Genomic DNA, 17065 nt, shown 5'->3' on the forward strand with positions numbered 1-17065 from the left:
TAAAGATAATTAAAAGGACAGATGTCCAACGTAAACAGAAAAGACTAGGGAAATTCAATAGCAAAAAACCAGCAAAACAAAGATAGTGTATCATGTGGTGAGTTAAACTAAGGCCTACTAGTTTTTCCACTTCCATTACAAAAAGAAAAAAAGGATTCTGTACATATATTAAGATAGACTAGCTTGACAGATCTCCAAAAGAAACAGATTTTACAGTAGAGAGCCCAAAATTGCACCTTTCAGGCATTTAATTTTTTTAAAAAGTGTAACAAAGTGCAAGTTAAATGTTCCTTGCTAAGAATAAAAGCATGACTTCCCAACTTTGCTCAAGGTAAAGAAGAATAATGAAACTGCTTCTTTTAAAGCAATGCGCCAGAAACGAAATAAAAATGATTTCTAGCTATTAACTATAAAATTTTTTTTTACAGACACTATAAACGCTAATTTAAGTGAATTGACTGTGTGTAGTAAGACTGCTCTCCGTATAGGAGAAATTTCAACCTGAACAGCTTTTAAACCAAATGAATCTTTTCTCTGTTCTCAGAGCATTGTTACAGAAGTACATAAACACCTTTGAAAGTATCTTCTACTTAAAAAAACCCACCAAACAAGTCCAGCCATTCAGAATTCACATTTAAGAAACTCACAATGGCTTTGCAGACAAAACTATTAATCACAAAATGTACCTTATTACATGTATTTAATCCCCAATCTTTTGACTATTGGTACCAGCAAAGGCTGGTACTTTAGAAATCAATTTAGCAATTTTTCCCCTCCAGATGCTAGCACAAACTATTCTAGACATAACTATGTCTTGTCTCCACAGTAACTAATGTCAAGGATAGTATTTTACAAAATGGCTTAACGAATATTTGGGTTCCTTTATATGTTTTGACAATGCTAAAAGCAGTTTTCCCCCAGGTAAAAAAAAATATCAGGCAATACCTTACCTAATGCTTTCTTGGTAAAGTGAACTACAGAGTTTACCAAAACGTCCTTTCAACACAATAAAAAGCCTACTCTGAACTCAATGAAATCAAAGTGAATTAGATTTGTATGAAGTGCTGAAATATATTACATATTACAAAGCTGCTACTTTCACATTTAAAAATTAAACACAGCACTCACTTGCATTTTCCAGAAATACACACAGAACACAAGAAATTAGGTCTCTCCCCTTTTCCTAGTGTTCTTTATTAATGACCCATTCTTTATATTCTAAAACTTTTACTGTTGAATACCACGGGGAAAAAAATATTACTCTCCTGATTTGGGCTGAAAACAAGGATACTACCAGCACAGCAATAAATTGCAAAAAATCTCTTTGTATGAATACTGTAGAGAAGAGCTACACAACTTCATTTCAGTAGCTAAGCAGAAAGTTATGTATTTCTTCTTGTCAAAGATCCTAGCAACTCTTCAGTCAAGTTCTAATACCAGATGAGCAAAAATTAAATTAGCTTTACTGAAATGAAAAGGAATATTCTTATAGTCCTTTTAATATAGTTAAGATATTTAATCATGCATTTTAACTCTGTTGCAAAAATGAGTTTCAAAGAGGCAATAGCTGAAATTCTTCTTAAATGTTAGAGATGGTTCATTCATCATCCGTGACTGGGCATTCAAGTGCTTAGAGTTGTATCACTTCAGGCAAATCAAGGACATGTTTATCAATTTAGTTCTCAGAACCTCTGATTTTAAAGTATTTCAGTATGCATACAAAAGAGTGTTCAGGATTCACCTGGTTCTATTTTAGTTCATATTTTCATGTGTATAATCCATGTATTACATGAAAAAACTGCAATTTAGCAAGACCACCAGTTATATATGTGAGAGGGGTGATTTCATAAGAAGCTTATTACAGAGTCCTCCCCTTCCTAGTGGCCCGGATGCCTCTCCCTCTGTAGCTTCCCACCTCCAGCCTTTCTCTTCTCAAGGATTATCTGACAATTATCTGATTAAACCTCCAACTGTTTCACTATCAAGCTGTGTGATTCTACAAGATAGAAAAATGACTGTGTCACTCTTTTCCTTCTTATCCTGTATTTTCTTGTTTAAAAGAGATACCTGCATTCAGTAGCTAACAGCAAAAAGGTTAAGAACAATAACTAAACTAGTATTGCTGCTTAAATATTACGGTGAAAATGAGTGCATCCACAGAAAAATCTTTGTCTCAGAACAATGGACATTTGAATGATGCAGGAATAAATCTGTTATTAATTTTGCACACAAGCTGCCAGATGCGCCTCCCCCTATAATTCTGAAATTTTAAGAAACTGAGATTTTGCACATAAGTAAAAGCAAATTAATTCTCCCTAAAACAACTGTACTTTTTCCAAAAAGCCATTCTATCTAAAAAATGCAGAAATTTGTTTTAACAAGAATCAGCTTTAAATGTTGTCTGTCTGCCACCATTTTTCCGTCTACATTGAATGACAATCTAGTAATACATGTTCTACTTTCACAAATCATTTACAATGACAATAATACTATGTATAAGTAATGATTTTTAGACATGTTCATAAAAACACAGCACTGCAAAATCAAAAGCAATTTCTTCAAGAAGCTATATACCTTACTAAAGGGGTATTACTTACTATGATCAGCTGCTTATCAGCATCTTTTCCTGCTTCTTTGAGCTTCTGAATATGTTCCTCAGATGGTAGGAAGTTACTGCATTTTGATGCTAATGAAGGATTTGACAATGGAACCCTTGAAATATAAATATATTTCAGGTTAAAAAAGGGACTGCTTATACATGTAATCCTAGAAACTCAAAGCCATTGTGATTAGTATAACTAAACTTTAACGAGATGCAAATTCAAGTTAATTACCAAAACCACAGTCCTATATATTTTAATTTGTAATTCAAATGGAAAAATAAGGAAAATTATTAACCAGAAAATACAGTTTGTGACTAGCCTAATTACAGTATTTTTTTAAATTAAAAAAATGAAATTAAATTTCTGATCAAGTGGGGTAGGTTAGTCACAACCATTAACACAAATATTTAACTGAGGCATTTTCAGAGAATGACTGATGGTGCCTAATGCAATCTATTTGCTAAAGAAGGTTTAGGCTTCTAGTTTTAGGTATCATACATCAGGCTGCTAAAGCAGACCATGTAAATATTCCCACAAATATAGGCGGGCAACATAAAACAGACGTCATAAATCTCTCAAGCTCAAATTCAAACTTATTCTCTCCTAATGGCTGGCAGCGAAGGGAGGGAGAAGAGGACCTGAGGAATAAATGGATGGATATCACTGAAATCTCTCTCAGTTTAAGTTTCCCCTTGTCTCAACTGAAAGAAGCACTGAAAAGTACTATAATAATCAAGAACAAAGTTATTCTATGAACTTGCTACTATATTCAGGGGAAAAACAACATTAATTCCAGGTTTAGATAAAACTTGAGTTCATCAATGCAAAACACACAAAAATACTCATCCTTCAACTACGTATTTACGTATTTTATGTTTCTGAGCAAACTAAGGATATAGGGCCAAACACTTAATTGTACCAGCTGCTGTAGTACATGTAGCAGGTTAATTCAGTGAGCTTTTTCAAAAAGAAAAACTCTTGCCAGACATTTTTAAAACAGCATTTTTTGTGCTAATTCAGAGTGAATTTTTGTATTCCTATCATGTGCCCCCAAATTTGCATTAAGTAGCTACTTCAAGGTTTGCCTTTTCCCACTGCAACCTTTTCTTACGAAGGTCTAAAGAGAGCTACACTGTAGGTACGCACATTACTCTATATTACAGCAGGAGTACCACAGAAAGAATGATGGCTTAAATCCTGGATAGAGTATGGAAAGCAGGGTAAGAAAGCTCTCACAAGAAAAATATATATCTAAATAACAGTAGAGCAATATGGGCTTGTTCAGCTAATAAAGTTAATAAATTTAAGTAGATGCCATGAAATTGTTTGGCAGTTGAGAATAAAAATATGAGAAATCAAAGTTATTGTAATATTTATTGAAAAATCTAAAAATACTCATTTAACTAGTTTTACATCTACCTTACCACCCATCTTCTGTGAAATTCCATAGCAGTAGAGTTTTTCAACATGTACAAAAGGACTGGTTAGTTAGAAATTGTTAATCTGATCTATGTAGATGTACTGAAAACAAACCACGTAATTTTTTCTTGTCTCCATTATGAATATAGAAAACAGTATCAATATACTAACCACTGTGCCAACTATGTTGCTTTTCAAGGTATTGGGTATGAAAAAATTATTGTCTTTAGCTTGTAACTGCCTAAAACCAGAGACTATGTCAGAATTGTTCAAGAACTACAACAGGCAACATGATCAAGGATAAAAACATAAATTTGAACTGTTAGTAGTAAGAACAAGAATCATTTTCACATGGCAGCTGACACCTTCATTTCATAACAATCACAAAACTATCCCAAATTAAATCCCCTCTTCCCCACCTAAAAAGATTTCATATATACAAGACTCCCATAATTTAAGGATTAGAAAACTCTTCCAGAAGTAAGCGAAATAATTCTGTAAGCAAAAATCATTTGGTAAACCGTTCGCATACTCTCTCGTTATTGGATTTGAGGAAAAGACCATCAGAAATATTTTCCCAACTCTGTTAAATTCTACTTTTTAAACTAAATGTGCAGTTAAAATTATCTTACTTAATAATTTTCTTAACAAAATAAAAATATCCCTTAATAACTGGGTAAAATGAAAGTCTATTTTTATAAAGGACAAGTCACTTATTTGAAACTGAAAGTTGAGGCTAGGAGACAATAGAACGGTTAGTCTTATAATAAAATGTCTCATAACTCTATAGAGGGTTACTGTAATTTCATAATGAATGAAATACTGTACCTGTTCTCAGTTTCAGAAGTTTGATTTGTAAATGAAGCAGGTGTCAACTGCTTGGGAGCCAAACCTACAATTAATCAAAGATTATGACTTCATTATTAAGTTTTTAGTTGCAAAGGAAATTTGAGCTACACAAATAGCGATTTTCAAAAACATATTCAAGACAATGTTGCAATTTGTTCATGGCCACTAAAAAAAGATGCAACCTTGAGGCAGTATTCAGATGTTCCTCTACATATACTTCAAAAAACATGCCATTTCCTTCAACATTTCCACAGCCGTTCTGCAGTTTGCCAGCAGCTGAACAAGGCCAGTAGTGAAACTACATAGCAGTTCAAATCTTTTTATACCAAAACCCATATAAACAGCTCTATGTATAGTATTAGAATCATAAATGTATAGTATGCCCCCATCCGAGGTACGTTCTGTAACAGTTAAGGAAAAGAAAGAATCAAGAATAGCAAAAGAAAGAAAAAACGTTTTTTATATTCTCTAACAGTACCATTAGAGCATTTTGCCCTTCAAAAATACCCTACAGTGGTAGGAAAAAAACCTACACTCTAAATCAGGTTCAGATTAAAACATCAAAAAAAAACAAATCACAAAACCAGAACTCAAACCAAAACAAAAACCCCAACTAACCAAAAACCCAAAAGGATGAAATATCAAGCAGGAAGTTAACTAAGAGATATGTTAGTGATCCACTGATAATATTTCTTAGTCAAATGTACTTGAGTCAAAATATTCACATCACACTCATCATAAGTTTTGACAACTGCATTCACAGGCTGATAAATGAAGACTATGTAATAAAAACAGGAGAGTGATTACTCAATAATTTGGTCAAGATCAAGTCGAACAATATAGGAGAAAGAAATGCAAGTACTTATTCAAAAGAAGCGGTAACCAACAGAGAACCCTTAACAGAAACTGATCTAAGAGAAGAACCCAATTGAAATATGAAAGTTTTACTACTTTATTACATGGAAAAGGAAAGGATTGGTTGGGTTTTTTTCTGTTTGGTTGGTTGTTGGGGGTTTTTTTAAAGTTGTCTGTTCACTTTCACTCAAATGGTGTATATTTAAGCATTAAAACATTCACGCATAAAGCACAAAGAAGCACTAAACGCTGAGCTGGGTAGAAAAGAGACAGCTCTCTTTCCCACCACACAGTCCAGAGATAAAAGGCCATTCGCTGCTACTAAAGAGGCCATGGGTGTGACACACAAATATGAAAACTCTGGTGAACAGTTCAAATCCCAGAAGTTTAGTTCTGCGCCAACTGTACCTTATTCTGTGAAACACTCCTCTGAAAGGAAGACTTATGCTTCCCATATAACTGGCCAGAAGAAGAGGAAAAATTAGTAGTAAACAGTTACCTTGAGATTCACTTTCTCCGGGTTCTTTTTTTAATTGTTTTGGTGGTTTAGGAGCTGTAACATACTTTACTGGAGAACTTTCTGGACTTGATTCCAAATGTAATCGAAATCTCTAAACAACACAGAAAACATTAAACAGAAAACCTTAACTATTTAATGCCCCTAACCTATTAACAAAATCACTGAGCTAACTAAGTATTAATATCTTGAATACAGCACCTGTTTTCTGATTTCTATATTATTTCAAACAAACAAAATGCAACTGATTAGCTAGTCCATGCTGAAGTTTGTGGTATTAATTTTGCAAAAAATCTTTTTCATTTTATATATAAGCTTGTAGAATAGTTTCTATAGAACACTTTTGTCCTTAAAATCTTAAATTTTAATAGAAGCTCATTCAGACAGAGCACACTTTTTTTCCTCTCATTTCTTTTAATACACCTTTTCAGATCAGAACAGCTATGAAAGCTTAAGTCATCAAAAAGCATCCATATGAATCTGTACAACCTCCAGCTCCAGCAGGAAATTCTACCAATCAACATTTAGCTAACTACAGAACTTAGGAGGGTGGAACAGATTCATTCTCCAGCTTACTATCATCCTATGACAACGCACCAGTAAAGGATATTTAATACGTCTGAAAATGTTAAGTTACTGTAAAATAAAGTCATTGTTAAAACAAACTTTCTGAGCATGGCATTCTCAGAAAACAGAACAGATTTAGAACACCCTCCCACCATACACCATAATTAAAATGACTTACCTCATCTGGTCTTGGCTCACATAAATGTTTTGTCAAATTACGCAACAAACCATTTTCTGCACCTCTCTTTGTGGGCTGTTTTATTTCTAATGTCACTTCTTTAGCTCCAGCTCTTTCAGATGAAGGATCTGATTTCTCCTGCACACAAGTTGCACTTTCATTCTCAGAGAGTCCTGTTATTGACAGGTTGCCTTGTGCCTTCGAAAGCTCTGCTTCTGTAGCCATTTGACTTGCCTCTGAAACTTCAGGGTAATCTTTTAACAAGGAAAGCTTGGGGGCATTTGCAGAACTTAAGTTACTTTGCTTCATGTTACTAGCTTTCAGCAATTTAATTTTGGTCCATTTAGAGTTTTTGTTTGAGGAGTTACTTCTACCATTCAAAGTGCATTTGACAGGCATTCCTTTTTTGCTAGGGAAAAAACGTTTGCACTGAGTACTTTGACTAGGTTCTTTCTGAGTAAGCATTTCACTTTGTTGAAGCTGTATTTCAGCATGCTTTTCTTCTGGTTTTCTATACTCAGCATTAGGAGAATCTTTTTTCACCTCTACCGTATCTGACTCAATCTCACCTGCAATTTCTTCACAAAGTTCAAGGATGCTTACCCTTTTGGATTTTGCATCGTTCTCTGGTTGATCAGCCACATTTGTTTCACTTACAGATGGCTGTGAAATCTTTTTTTGTTTTGTACTGCTTTTTACGTTGTGATGCATTTGTTGTTTTTCCTTAGTTACTGTCTTAGAATTTGGCTTAAGAGAATCTGTTTCCACTTTCTTTGTGTTGCTAGGAATAGGAGATACAGGGCCCATTTGGTCTTTCTTAACTTCCCCAAGAGTTTCATCAGGACATACTGATGACCCTTGAAGGCTGTGTTGAATGCTGTTGGAATTATCATCTTTATTGTCTGCTTTACATTTTTTCTCTTTCAGAGAGCTGGTCACTTCTACATGTATTTCTTTATCCTCATTTGTATTGTTTGGCTTTATTTTTGTGTTCTTCTGTTCCGTCTTCTCTCCAGCAGATTTAAGTACTTTTACTGCAACACTGTGAGCTTGTCTTTTTGCCTGGCTACTTTGTTTAACTTCCAAAGCTTTTTCTTCTTTAACTTCTCTGTTGCGCAGGGATCTTGCTGGTACATGTACATTTGTTAACTGCTGCAGTCTCTGTGATCTCCTCATTACTGGCTCATTTGGCGCAATTATGCATTTTGACTTTGGAATTTCTTGCACAGATTTCTTCTGGCATACCTCCTTATGTTTTGTAGATTTAGGCTGCTGTTGGACCTTTTTGTCAGGTATTGTTTTATTATTCGAGTTGAATCCTGACGATCTTGTAGTCATACGCATTCCTAGTTCAGGTTCATTGGTGTTGTCACTGAAAGATTCAAATAATTATTTTTTCAGCAGCCAGAAGGTAGAATTTGTCATAAGACTCTTATTCCTACTAACCTCTGCCTCTTTTTCTTCTTTTCTTTTTAAAAATTGCTAGATCTTACACCCTCAATACTTTTAGAAGAATGTTCTCTGGAATAATTCTAAAAAAAGACTTCATTTCCACCTGGTTACTCTTAAGTGTAGCACTTAAATGTTTTTTATGCATGGCAAGACTGAACTGTGAACCCCAGATGAATGCTTTTTAACATCTCTAACAGTTTTTAATTGTTGATACTTGTGGCTTTCAAATAAAGTATCAGCTTACATAGTATTAGATTTATTTTTGCTTCAGAAACCTTTCTGGATGAAGTCTTTCTGGATTTTGAGACACTAACACAGTTCCAGAGAAGAATGATGCACTAGATATCATACTCGATTTAAGGCTGATCTTCCCACTAGTACTATTTAACTATTTAGCTGTATTTTTAACTCAAATTCATTCTGCTTAGATTTTTTCTGCACTAATTTAGTCTACAAAAATAACCTAGAACAATTACTTATTTTGTCACCGACCTGTTTGATTTGACAGAGGTTTTGAGCACAGTTTTCTCCTGCACTGCACACTGACTAGGCTTTGATTTATTTGAGACATGTTTTGTATCTGACACCTCTTTTTCCTTCTTCACCGATGATGGTTTGCTGTTCTTGTCCAGCTTTGGACGTTTAGCAGAAGGCTCTACTAACACAGACTTCCTTTTCTGAGCTGCCATTTCTGTAAAACACAATAATTGATCCAGCTTTCAGTCTTTGTCAACTGTTGTTACAGTGTCAGTTAATATAACCAAAGATTCACCCATTTTACAAAATAAGGTAACTGATATTCACTTTTCCTATTAGATGCAGATCATGTTAACTGTGATCAGAAAGCAAATCACCAAAGCAATCTCCAATCAAATTACATTTATTTTACTTACAGGTTTTTACAAGAGGCAATCGATGTTTAGGCCAAAGTAACTTATCAAGGTGTGCCAAGAGCATTCCTTATGTATATGCTTACGAACAGGATGTTTCATGCCACCTATAAAGAATATAAAATGTTCATGCAGTAAGAACTTTATTAACTTCCTTCTCAGACTCTGAATTTGGCATTCCCACCCTCTTCCATCTCTTCAAACAATGCTTAGCTTTAAAGTTCTCTCATAATCAATTTAAAAAAAAAAAACACACACACAAAATTGATTTCCATATCCAACAATCTTTGGCATTTTGCTGTCTTAAGCATTACCCTTTTTACCTTTCGAAAGGTGGCAGATAATAGCACCCCTTGAAAGGAAGTTTCTTAGCCTTTTGCATTTTTCCAGAAGATAGTATGCTGCTCTCTTTCATAGCCGGCAAAAAAGCAGACCTGCTATCAATCTTGTGCCTCACAGCAACAGTGAATAAATCCATTGGACTCTACTAAGTTTTGTGGCTGCTACTAGAGAACGTCATAGACATCAGCAACCGCCCATAACTGTTCTCTCTAATATGACTTAAGCTACAAATCAGAGACAGAAAGGCTAGAAAGTAGCATTATTTGAGACATTTGCCTTGAGCAGTTAAAGATGACTTCATGAGAACTGATATGATGTTAACAATGCAGAAGTTAATCTGCACAAGAGTCTGAAAACTAGCAGAGATCCTCAGTAAAAAGTCTTCACAGATTTGGTTGATCATACCTTTTACATCTATTTGTGGCTTCTGAAATTTTTAAGTTCTCTTATTCAAAGACACTGGTTTTGTATTATGGCATAAGTAATAACTGTTCAGCAAAGTTTCACTAATTTTTTTTTAAATTAAGTTTGCTAGAAGACTCAATGCTCAGAGCTTCCATATCACCTTTTTAGGTCAAGAATTATCTATTAATTTTTGCCATTGACAGACTTACAAAGAAATATTTCAGTAACAGAATTATATTACTTTTCAAACCTTAATTAATCTGATGTTAAATTTGACAGATTTTAAGGTCAAACAGGAACTTTAAGTTACCCATTGTGTAACACAGACCAGGTATTTTCATTTCATTACAACTATAGTAAGCCTTCCAGTATTGACAAATGCATGTCTCTCTCTGACAATCTGAAAGATACTTACATCAAGCTCCTTTTGATAATTATTCATTATCCAAAAGGAAAAAGAGCTGTACTTTTTCTTTTCTTTCAGACTTTAAATTGTCCTTAACCTCATTTTCATTTATCCACTCTTTTATGAAGACCTTTTTAACTATGCAATACTGATAATGCTCAAATTCCAGACACCAGTGCTGTCCTCTGACTTTCTCCTTTAAAGCAGCTGCATGACCAGCGACTCATATCTGAGATATGTTTTTTAATTCTATCCAGGGAAAAAAATCTCTAATAGGACTTTTCATGGTGTTATTTCTATGTCTCTCCCTAAGGAGCAGGTAACAGAATTTGTATGCCTTACTTCTAATAACTCACGAGCTCTGTGACACTTAGAAAGCCGATAGGTTTCCACTAGTCAAAGATTATCCGTCAGAGCTGCAGTATAGCCCCTCAACCTGAAAATAACAGCCCTAGTTGTTGAATAAGTCTTCGGTCATGTATTCTCTTAGTTTAGAGCATAACACTGACTTTCAGAATTTGAGAACACCATGACACATGCTGTATACACCTAGACCTTCTTGGTTTTTTTCCAGACATATACAGACATCACTGTCACTCTCAGCCACATGACATGGCATGCTCAGGAAAGACTTCCAAGTACAAAACAGAAAATATAATCCTTCCCTCACCGATACTGCTTCTCAGGACACTGACAGATACATTCTCCTCCCACAAAGAGAACTAGCTCTTTAATAGTCATTTCTTTCCTACTGAAATTTTGCACAGCAGAGCAAGGGCTTTTCCAGACAATCAAGAACTGGCAGTTTCTGCCCTGAAGAAGTCCCCTCTAGTACAAGCCAGATTATGGAAAGAAGGGAAGACACAGAAGTATGAGAACAAACTACACAACAATCAAAGGTTTTGGTGCAAAAAGTCAGGGAAAAACCGAGACACACAACTCCCACACCCTCAAGTCCTTAAAGCAGGGACGAGCCCTTGGTCTCTGCTGAGACTGGGGGCCCACCTGCTTGACAGCACGCTGGGGTCTCACGCATAAGCCTCCCCTGCTGACTGCCATGACAGAACCTTGCAGCCCTCTGCGCCTTAACTCCCGGCTGAGACCCCACGACGGAACTTAAGAGGAAGAAAGAAAAGGGAAGGCCTCCAAGCGTGGCCCAGTGTCAGCCGCCTCAGCGCCCCACCGTAACAACCCTTCTGAAGCAGGGCCTGGCAGGGAGCCCCTCAACCCGGCCAGGAGTTCCTCAGGCCAAGGCCAACGCCACCGAGGGGCAAGGCGGGGGCCGCGGAGCAGCAGCCGTACACCGCGGGGCGTCCCCCACACCCCCCAGCTCCCACTCGCGAGCAGTCGGCGAGAGGGTATCGCCCGCGAACTCCCACCGCGATCGCGGAGGCAGCGGCGGCCGCAGGCAGGCCCGAGCCCGGGCCGCGGCCGGCGAGGCAGGCCCGAGGAGGAGATGCCGGCCTTTCGGCCCCGAGGTGGGGGCAGACGGCACCTCTCCGCGAACGGGCTACCGGTCACGGAGCGGGGCGGGGGAGTGGGGGGTGCGTAAGGCTGACAGGAGCCGTTGGCACAAGAGGCGGGGGAGGGTGGGGGGTACAACTTCCTCACACACCGCCCCCCCCTCGGCGCGAGGCGGCCGCTTACCTCGCGCGAGTGTCAGCGACGTGCCGGCAGCGCGAGCCGCCCTCCGCGCCCGGCTCGCCAGCTGCGGGGGGGAGGGGGGGAAGGGGGAGGAGGGGGCGGGGCGCGCGGCGAAGGCGGGGGGGGAGCGCGTGCGTGCGTGCGCGCGCACGCAGGCGGAGGGGAGCGGGACGCGGGTGGGTGAGCGAGCGGAGGCGCGCGCAGGCTGTGGCGCCGAGCTCAGCGCGGCTCGCGCCCTCGTCCTATCCCCTGCGAAACGGCCGCGGCGAGCACGAGCACGAGCACGAGCCCCAGCCCCAGCCCCAGCCCCAGCCCGCTTACATCCGGGCACCGGGGCAGCCCCGCCCCGCCGCCGCTCGAGCCTCCCCCGCCGCAAACGGGACACTTCCGGCGGGCGGGGCGGGGCGGGGCGGGGCGGAGGGTGATGGGGGGGGGGGGCAGAGGATGCCGTTTGCGCATGCGCAGTGGCCGCCACAGCCGCCCCGGCCTGTGTGAGGGGAGCACTTCTGGGGCGCCGGGCGGGGTGGCTTTTGCCGGCCGCCGGGGATCGGGCCCGCCCCACCGCCCGCCCTCAGGGATTGTCTGTGGGGTGGGCGGTCTGCCCCCACCGCTGCAGCGGGTGCGCGCTGCTGCCCGCTTCCCGGCCTGGCCGGCCCGGCGTGGTGTTATCTCGGCGGCTCGGTCAGCTCGCCCCGGCTGGCTGGGGCGCGGGTTGGTTGGTAAGCCCTCGGTCTCTGTCGTTAGGCTCCCCGCCTGCCAGAAACGTGGGGAAGAGTGGCAGCTCGTGCTGACAGGCCAGTGGTGAGGAAGTGACTTACATGGTGGCCCGCAGCATGTCAATGACACCTCATGACTGCCAGTCATAGGTAAATGCAAAGTCAAAAATCTCCCCAAGTCATATGCTTCCTGGTAATGGTGGTGTTACAGAAGTACGTGCTCGCAGCAGCACTTCCTAAGTGCGTGTGGGCTCCTTCTCACAAATGGGTTTGGAAATCCCTCTGAAGATCGGTTTGGTGCTGTACTGGAAGTGATCTCTGCTCTAACACCACCTTTGGAAACCTCTCAAGATACATTTTGGGGTTACTGGGGATTTCCTGATGCTGAGCTTTGATTTAGGCACACTGACAGCAGTCAGTTTCCTTAATGCAGGTGCAGCATTGTGCCAGTGTATGCTGCTTGAGTGTAAAAGTGGGACTGAGGCTCACCTGTGTCTCAGAGACTAGAGAGGCTTGTTGGATGTGTCCTACTCCTGTTCAGTGTGCACTTCCCTCTCCAGAGCAATGACTTCACTCTGAACTGCCTTTTTGAGTCCAGCGATGTTTGCTTTCCTAAGTTCAGTAGTAACCCTGCAGATGCTAGCTAGCTGTTTTGAAAGTTGTGTTCTGCACTGTGTTTCACAAGTCATTCTATAGCTTGGCCATGTATTTGTCCGTTTTTTCCATTGTCTGGGATATTTCAGGCCTTACTACACTGGGTAATGGATTTGTACCTCATCTAACCTTTCGTTGTGGCTTCATTCCCTCAGGATGTTTCCATGGCTGAGCCTACTTCTACATTGGCAAGTAAAAGAAGTTCTGAGCGAAAGAATGGGAGCTGAGGATCTGATATCACACCACTGACATGCCATCCGGACCAGCTTTAGTCTAGCCCTGTGGATGCAGGTTTGGGTATGTCCTGGGGATGTACCAGTCGGTTTGGTTTCCTTCAAAAGGAATCCATTATGCATGCTCCAAGACCCTGCATGGCAAGTGGGAGCCATCAGAAGGTTTCCTTTAAAGTGCGCTGCAGATCCTAATGTAGAGACACCTCCTGTGTACTTAGTGCACTCCATCCGTATTACTAGGCTAGGGCTAACCTGAAGTACGTCCCACCTGAAATACATACAGCAAGTGTGTCAGGATCTCTACGTTAAGTAGCTTTGCTGTGCATATCCACTCCTATCAGTATGTTCCACTTGCTAATATAGACACAGTCTCAGTTTATTTGTCTGTAAATTTACATAATGATGTGTATACATCACTGTATCAGAATGACTCCAGAACAGCATGATGAACCTTGCTATTAGCCAACTGAGAAATGACTGTGAAAGATGTGAGAAGAAAAGGTTTTGAATGGCAGCATGTGACAGGGTTTCTCCCGGAGATTTCTAATTTCATGTACAGATTTCTGGTTACTGTTTGCTGATCTAACAGAGACCACACAAGTATTTTAGTACTTGCAAGCTACACAGCATAGATGTTCTGCAAATATTCTTTTGTTAATGTCTGAAGTATTTAAAAAGTGGTTATTTTGATTTTTATTATAAACTTCTTAGGCCTATTGTATAATCTTCCAAACATTTTATTGATTTCTATAGCTATTACATTTATGGGATTAATTGTTGGAAATTGCAGTCAGATTGCTGAAGAGCATAGTTTTTTTATATATAGATTAAATTACCTGAAGATGTTTTGTTCTGCTTGCAAATTTTTTTTGTCTTTTTATTAATGGCCTTCCTTGATAAGTTCTCTTTCTGGATGCACTAAATTGAAGCACAGTTTGTCCTAGACAAATGGAAATTTTCAGCAGCTGCAGTTTTTGAAAAAGCTGATAGAAGATGTTATTTATAACTTCCTATAACAGCCCCTCTTTAATGCATGATAATCTGCTGTGACTTTACAATGAACGCAGCAACATGTGGTCTCCTGCTCTCCTTCAGTGACCTGCAGAATACTTTCCAGATGAAGGATACTTTGATCACTGGGTTGCCTGTAAATTTCCTGAAGGATGATAAAAGCATTTCTTTATGTTATCACTAACTTTGTAAAGTTAATATGATGTTTTCCCATCCCTCTTTCTTAGGAACATGAAGGAAGTAAATCTAGATTTTCTCACATCCTTCCGTGGAATAGTAATTTGCTGTACATCAGGGAAGTAGTAAAGAAGTAAGCATTCTTATAAAGCATTAAATTCCAAAATTCAGAAAAACTCAATTCATGGGACAGAAGAATATGACTAAATTTCCAGTTTTCCACAGAAGGTGGCAGCATTTTGAAGCACTGATGTCAGCGTGAACTTGCTAGCAAATGTCACTTTGCTGAAAGATCACAAACTTTACAGAAATTTACTCTCCTCAGAAGTTGTGATGAACATGAACAGGAGTGCTTAGGTACGGATTTGCTGTGGCACTAGGGGACGGGGTGGGGAGGAGGAGCTGCATTCACATAGGTGGAATATGTGGATAGGACATATTTAACCCCAGAAGGATTTTATGTTAATTTAGCCTTGTTTACCACTACTCTAATGTAGTGCCTCTGGACTGCAGCTAAGTGAAAAAATGACTTGCTTATAGGTTATGCCTTTTTTCACAGGAGAAATAACTTGGCTGATGCACAGTGTCCTGTTGAGCTACAGCTTCAGGACATGTGGTGACCCTGTGTAAGAGCTGACTGTCACCAGAAAGGAGAAGCCTCTCCCACTATTTTCTCAGCTTTCTTTTCCCTCTCAGCGGTGTGCTCCAACTCCTTACCTCATGCCACCCTCCCTCTAGCACCTGAGGGACCCCTCTAGGCAAGCAAATTTAACTTACTGATCTGGCAAAAAATTAACCCGGTGGAAAAACTGGATCATATTTTACCAGGGCAAGAAAATCTTGAGGACCGTGTGACTGGAATCGGGGAGCATAAGAAAAGGCAGGGGAGGAGAAAGAGTGAGCCTTCCCCTTTGGCAAGAGGGAGCTGTTAACCTTGACAACTGCTTGTGAAACAGCAGCCTTAGGGCAGTCTAAGTAGTTAGAGGACTGAGCTTTTGATCCCAAGCTCAATCGCAGCAGTCCTGCTAACACACAGACCTTGCAGCCCCCTTTGACATGCGAACACACTCCCCACCTACTGCTTGTCAGGCATCTCATCTGAGCGAGGAAGCAACCATGAGGCAGTAGCTGCTTAAACCTCTCAGCTGTAAAACCCTGCAAGCACTCCTAAGGCATCAGATAAATGCCTCAGACAGGTTAGGTAAAGCCACACGTGTGAGAGACTGAAGTGTCCTATGACTGTCTCAAAGCTTGGTTGTGTCTGTGCAAACCTCCAAGAGAAGCTGCTGCGGCCTGTGAATTGGTCTGGGGAGTGTCTCCCAGAGAAGCGGGAGTGTATTGAAGGATGCACCCCCCCACTTCTTTGCGGTTGCATTGTCCAGACTCTTTAAACAAGCCTCAAAGGGGCAGACGTGTGCTGAGTTGCCCCATCCTGTAGCCGTTTGTGGCTCTATTGTGTAGGCCAGACTCCATGCATGCATTGCTAATGAACTGACAAGAGGCAAACGTTCCTGCCCTGAAGCCAGATGCAACAAAACCTGTGGGACCAGAGAAAAAAAACCTAAAAGTGAGCAGATACCCTGATCAGCGGATACGATGAACTTAAAAAGGCAGCAGAAAATTTTGCTCAGGGTGCATCTACCATCGAAGCCAGATCCGTGTGCACCCACCACCGAAGAACTGAAGACTGAGGGCCAACGGGACGCCACTGTATCCATGGTGGTGACTATTCTCGAAGCTCTATCCCGCATCCTTACTTTATTTCTATCTTTTCCTTCCATTCTGTCCTATCGCTACCCCTCTTCGCTTCTTTAATAATAAAAACCTGTTTTGGGTATACGGTATTTGACCTCGTTTGTGTCTTAATCTCGCTCTTGGGATCATATCGAAACCTCCCCTGACATTGGATCAGGACACAGGGCCATGTTGACCTACCTGGAGACACTGGGACTTCATTGACATTTTCTTGACAGCAGCTCCTGTAGAATTATAGACTGTCCTCCATAGTCCATTCTGCTAAGTCTTATAAACTGTGCTGTTACATGTCTTGGTTTCTAAAAAGAGCATTAATCCTTCTTCTGTTCAGTGTGAAATATATACCATGGGTTAGTTTCTCTGCATTCATAGAACCGTATTTTTCCATTTGA

General features: G+C 40.2%; 1 protein-coding gene and 1 long non-coding RNA gene across 7 annotated transcripts in view; one reads left to right on the plus strand and one right to left on the minus strand.

Annotated features, from left to right (window-relative positions):
* ESCO1 (establishment of sister chromatid cohesion N-acetyltransferase 1) overlaps window positions 1–12469 on the minus strand; it is a 34237-nt gene extending 21768 nt beyond the window's left edge. The window contains exons 1-7 of one of the 5 annotated variants that reach the window (XR_012630260.1): window positions 12131–12400; window positions 9334–9437; window positions 8933–9131; window positions 6989–8360; window positions 6226–6337; window positions 4851–4914; window positions 2598–2712 (exon numbers count right to left, since the gene is read on the minus strand). Coding sequence is in view for 4 of the 5 variants with exons in the window: in XM_074879248.1 (XP_074735349.1) it covers window positions 2598–2712; window positions 4851–4914; window positions 6226–6337; window positions 6989–8360; window positions 8933–9129 (1860 nt within the window). In the remaining variant the exon portion in view is untranslated. Of the gene's footprint in view, window positions 1–2597; window positions 2713–4850; window positions 4915–6225; window positions 6338–6988; window positions 8361–8932; window positions 9132–9333; window positions 9438–9653; window positions 9851–10492; window positions 11916–12130; window positions 12401–12448 lie in introns of those variants that run through there. The other 4 variants (XM_074879248.1, XM_074879231.1, XM_074879239.1 and 1 more) reach the window with 4 other exon arrangements.
* A 125-nt stretch (window positions 12470–12594) lies between these two features.
* Window positions 12595–16762, plus strand: LOC141947789 (uncharacterized). Of its 2 annotated transcripts, XR_012630262.1 has the most exons (4): window positions 12595–12993; window positions 13653–13794; window positions 14969–15275; window positions 15478–16762. It is a non-coding gene; the product is annotated as an uncharacterized LOC141947789 (long non-coding RNA). The 2 variants fall into 2 exon arrangements; XR_012630261.1 differs by having other exon boundaries at window positions 13653–15275.
* Window positions 16763–17065: the final 303 nt, after the last annotated feature.

This window comes from Strix uralensis, chromosome 1 (genome assembly GCF_047716275.1).
Source record: "Strix uralensis isolate ZFMK-TIS-50842 chromosome 1, bStrUra1, whole genome shotgun sequence".
Lineage (NCBI taxonomy): Eukaryota > Metazoa > Chordata > Aves > Strigiformes > Strigidae > Strix > Strix uralensis.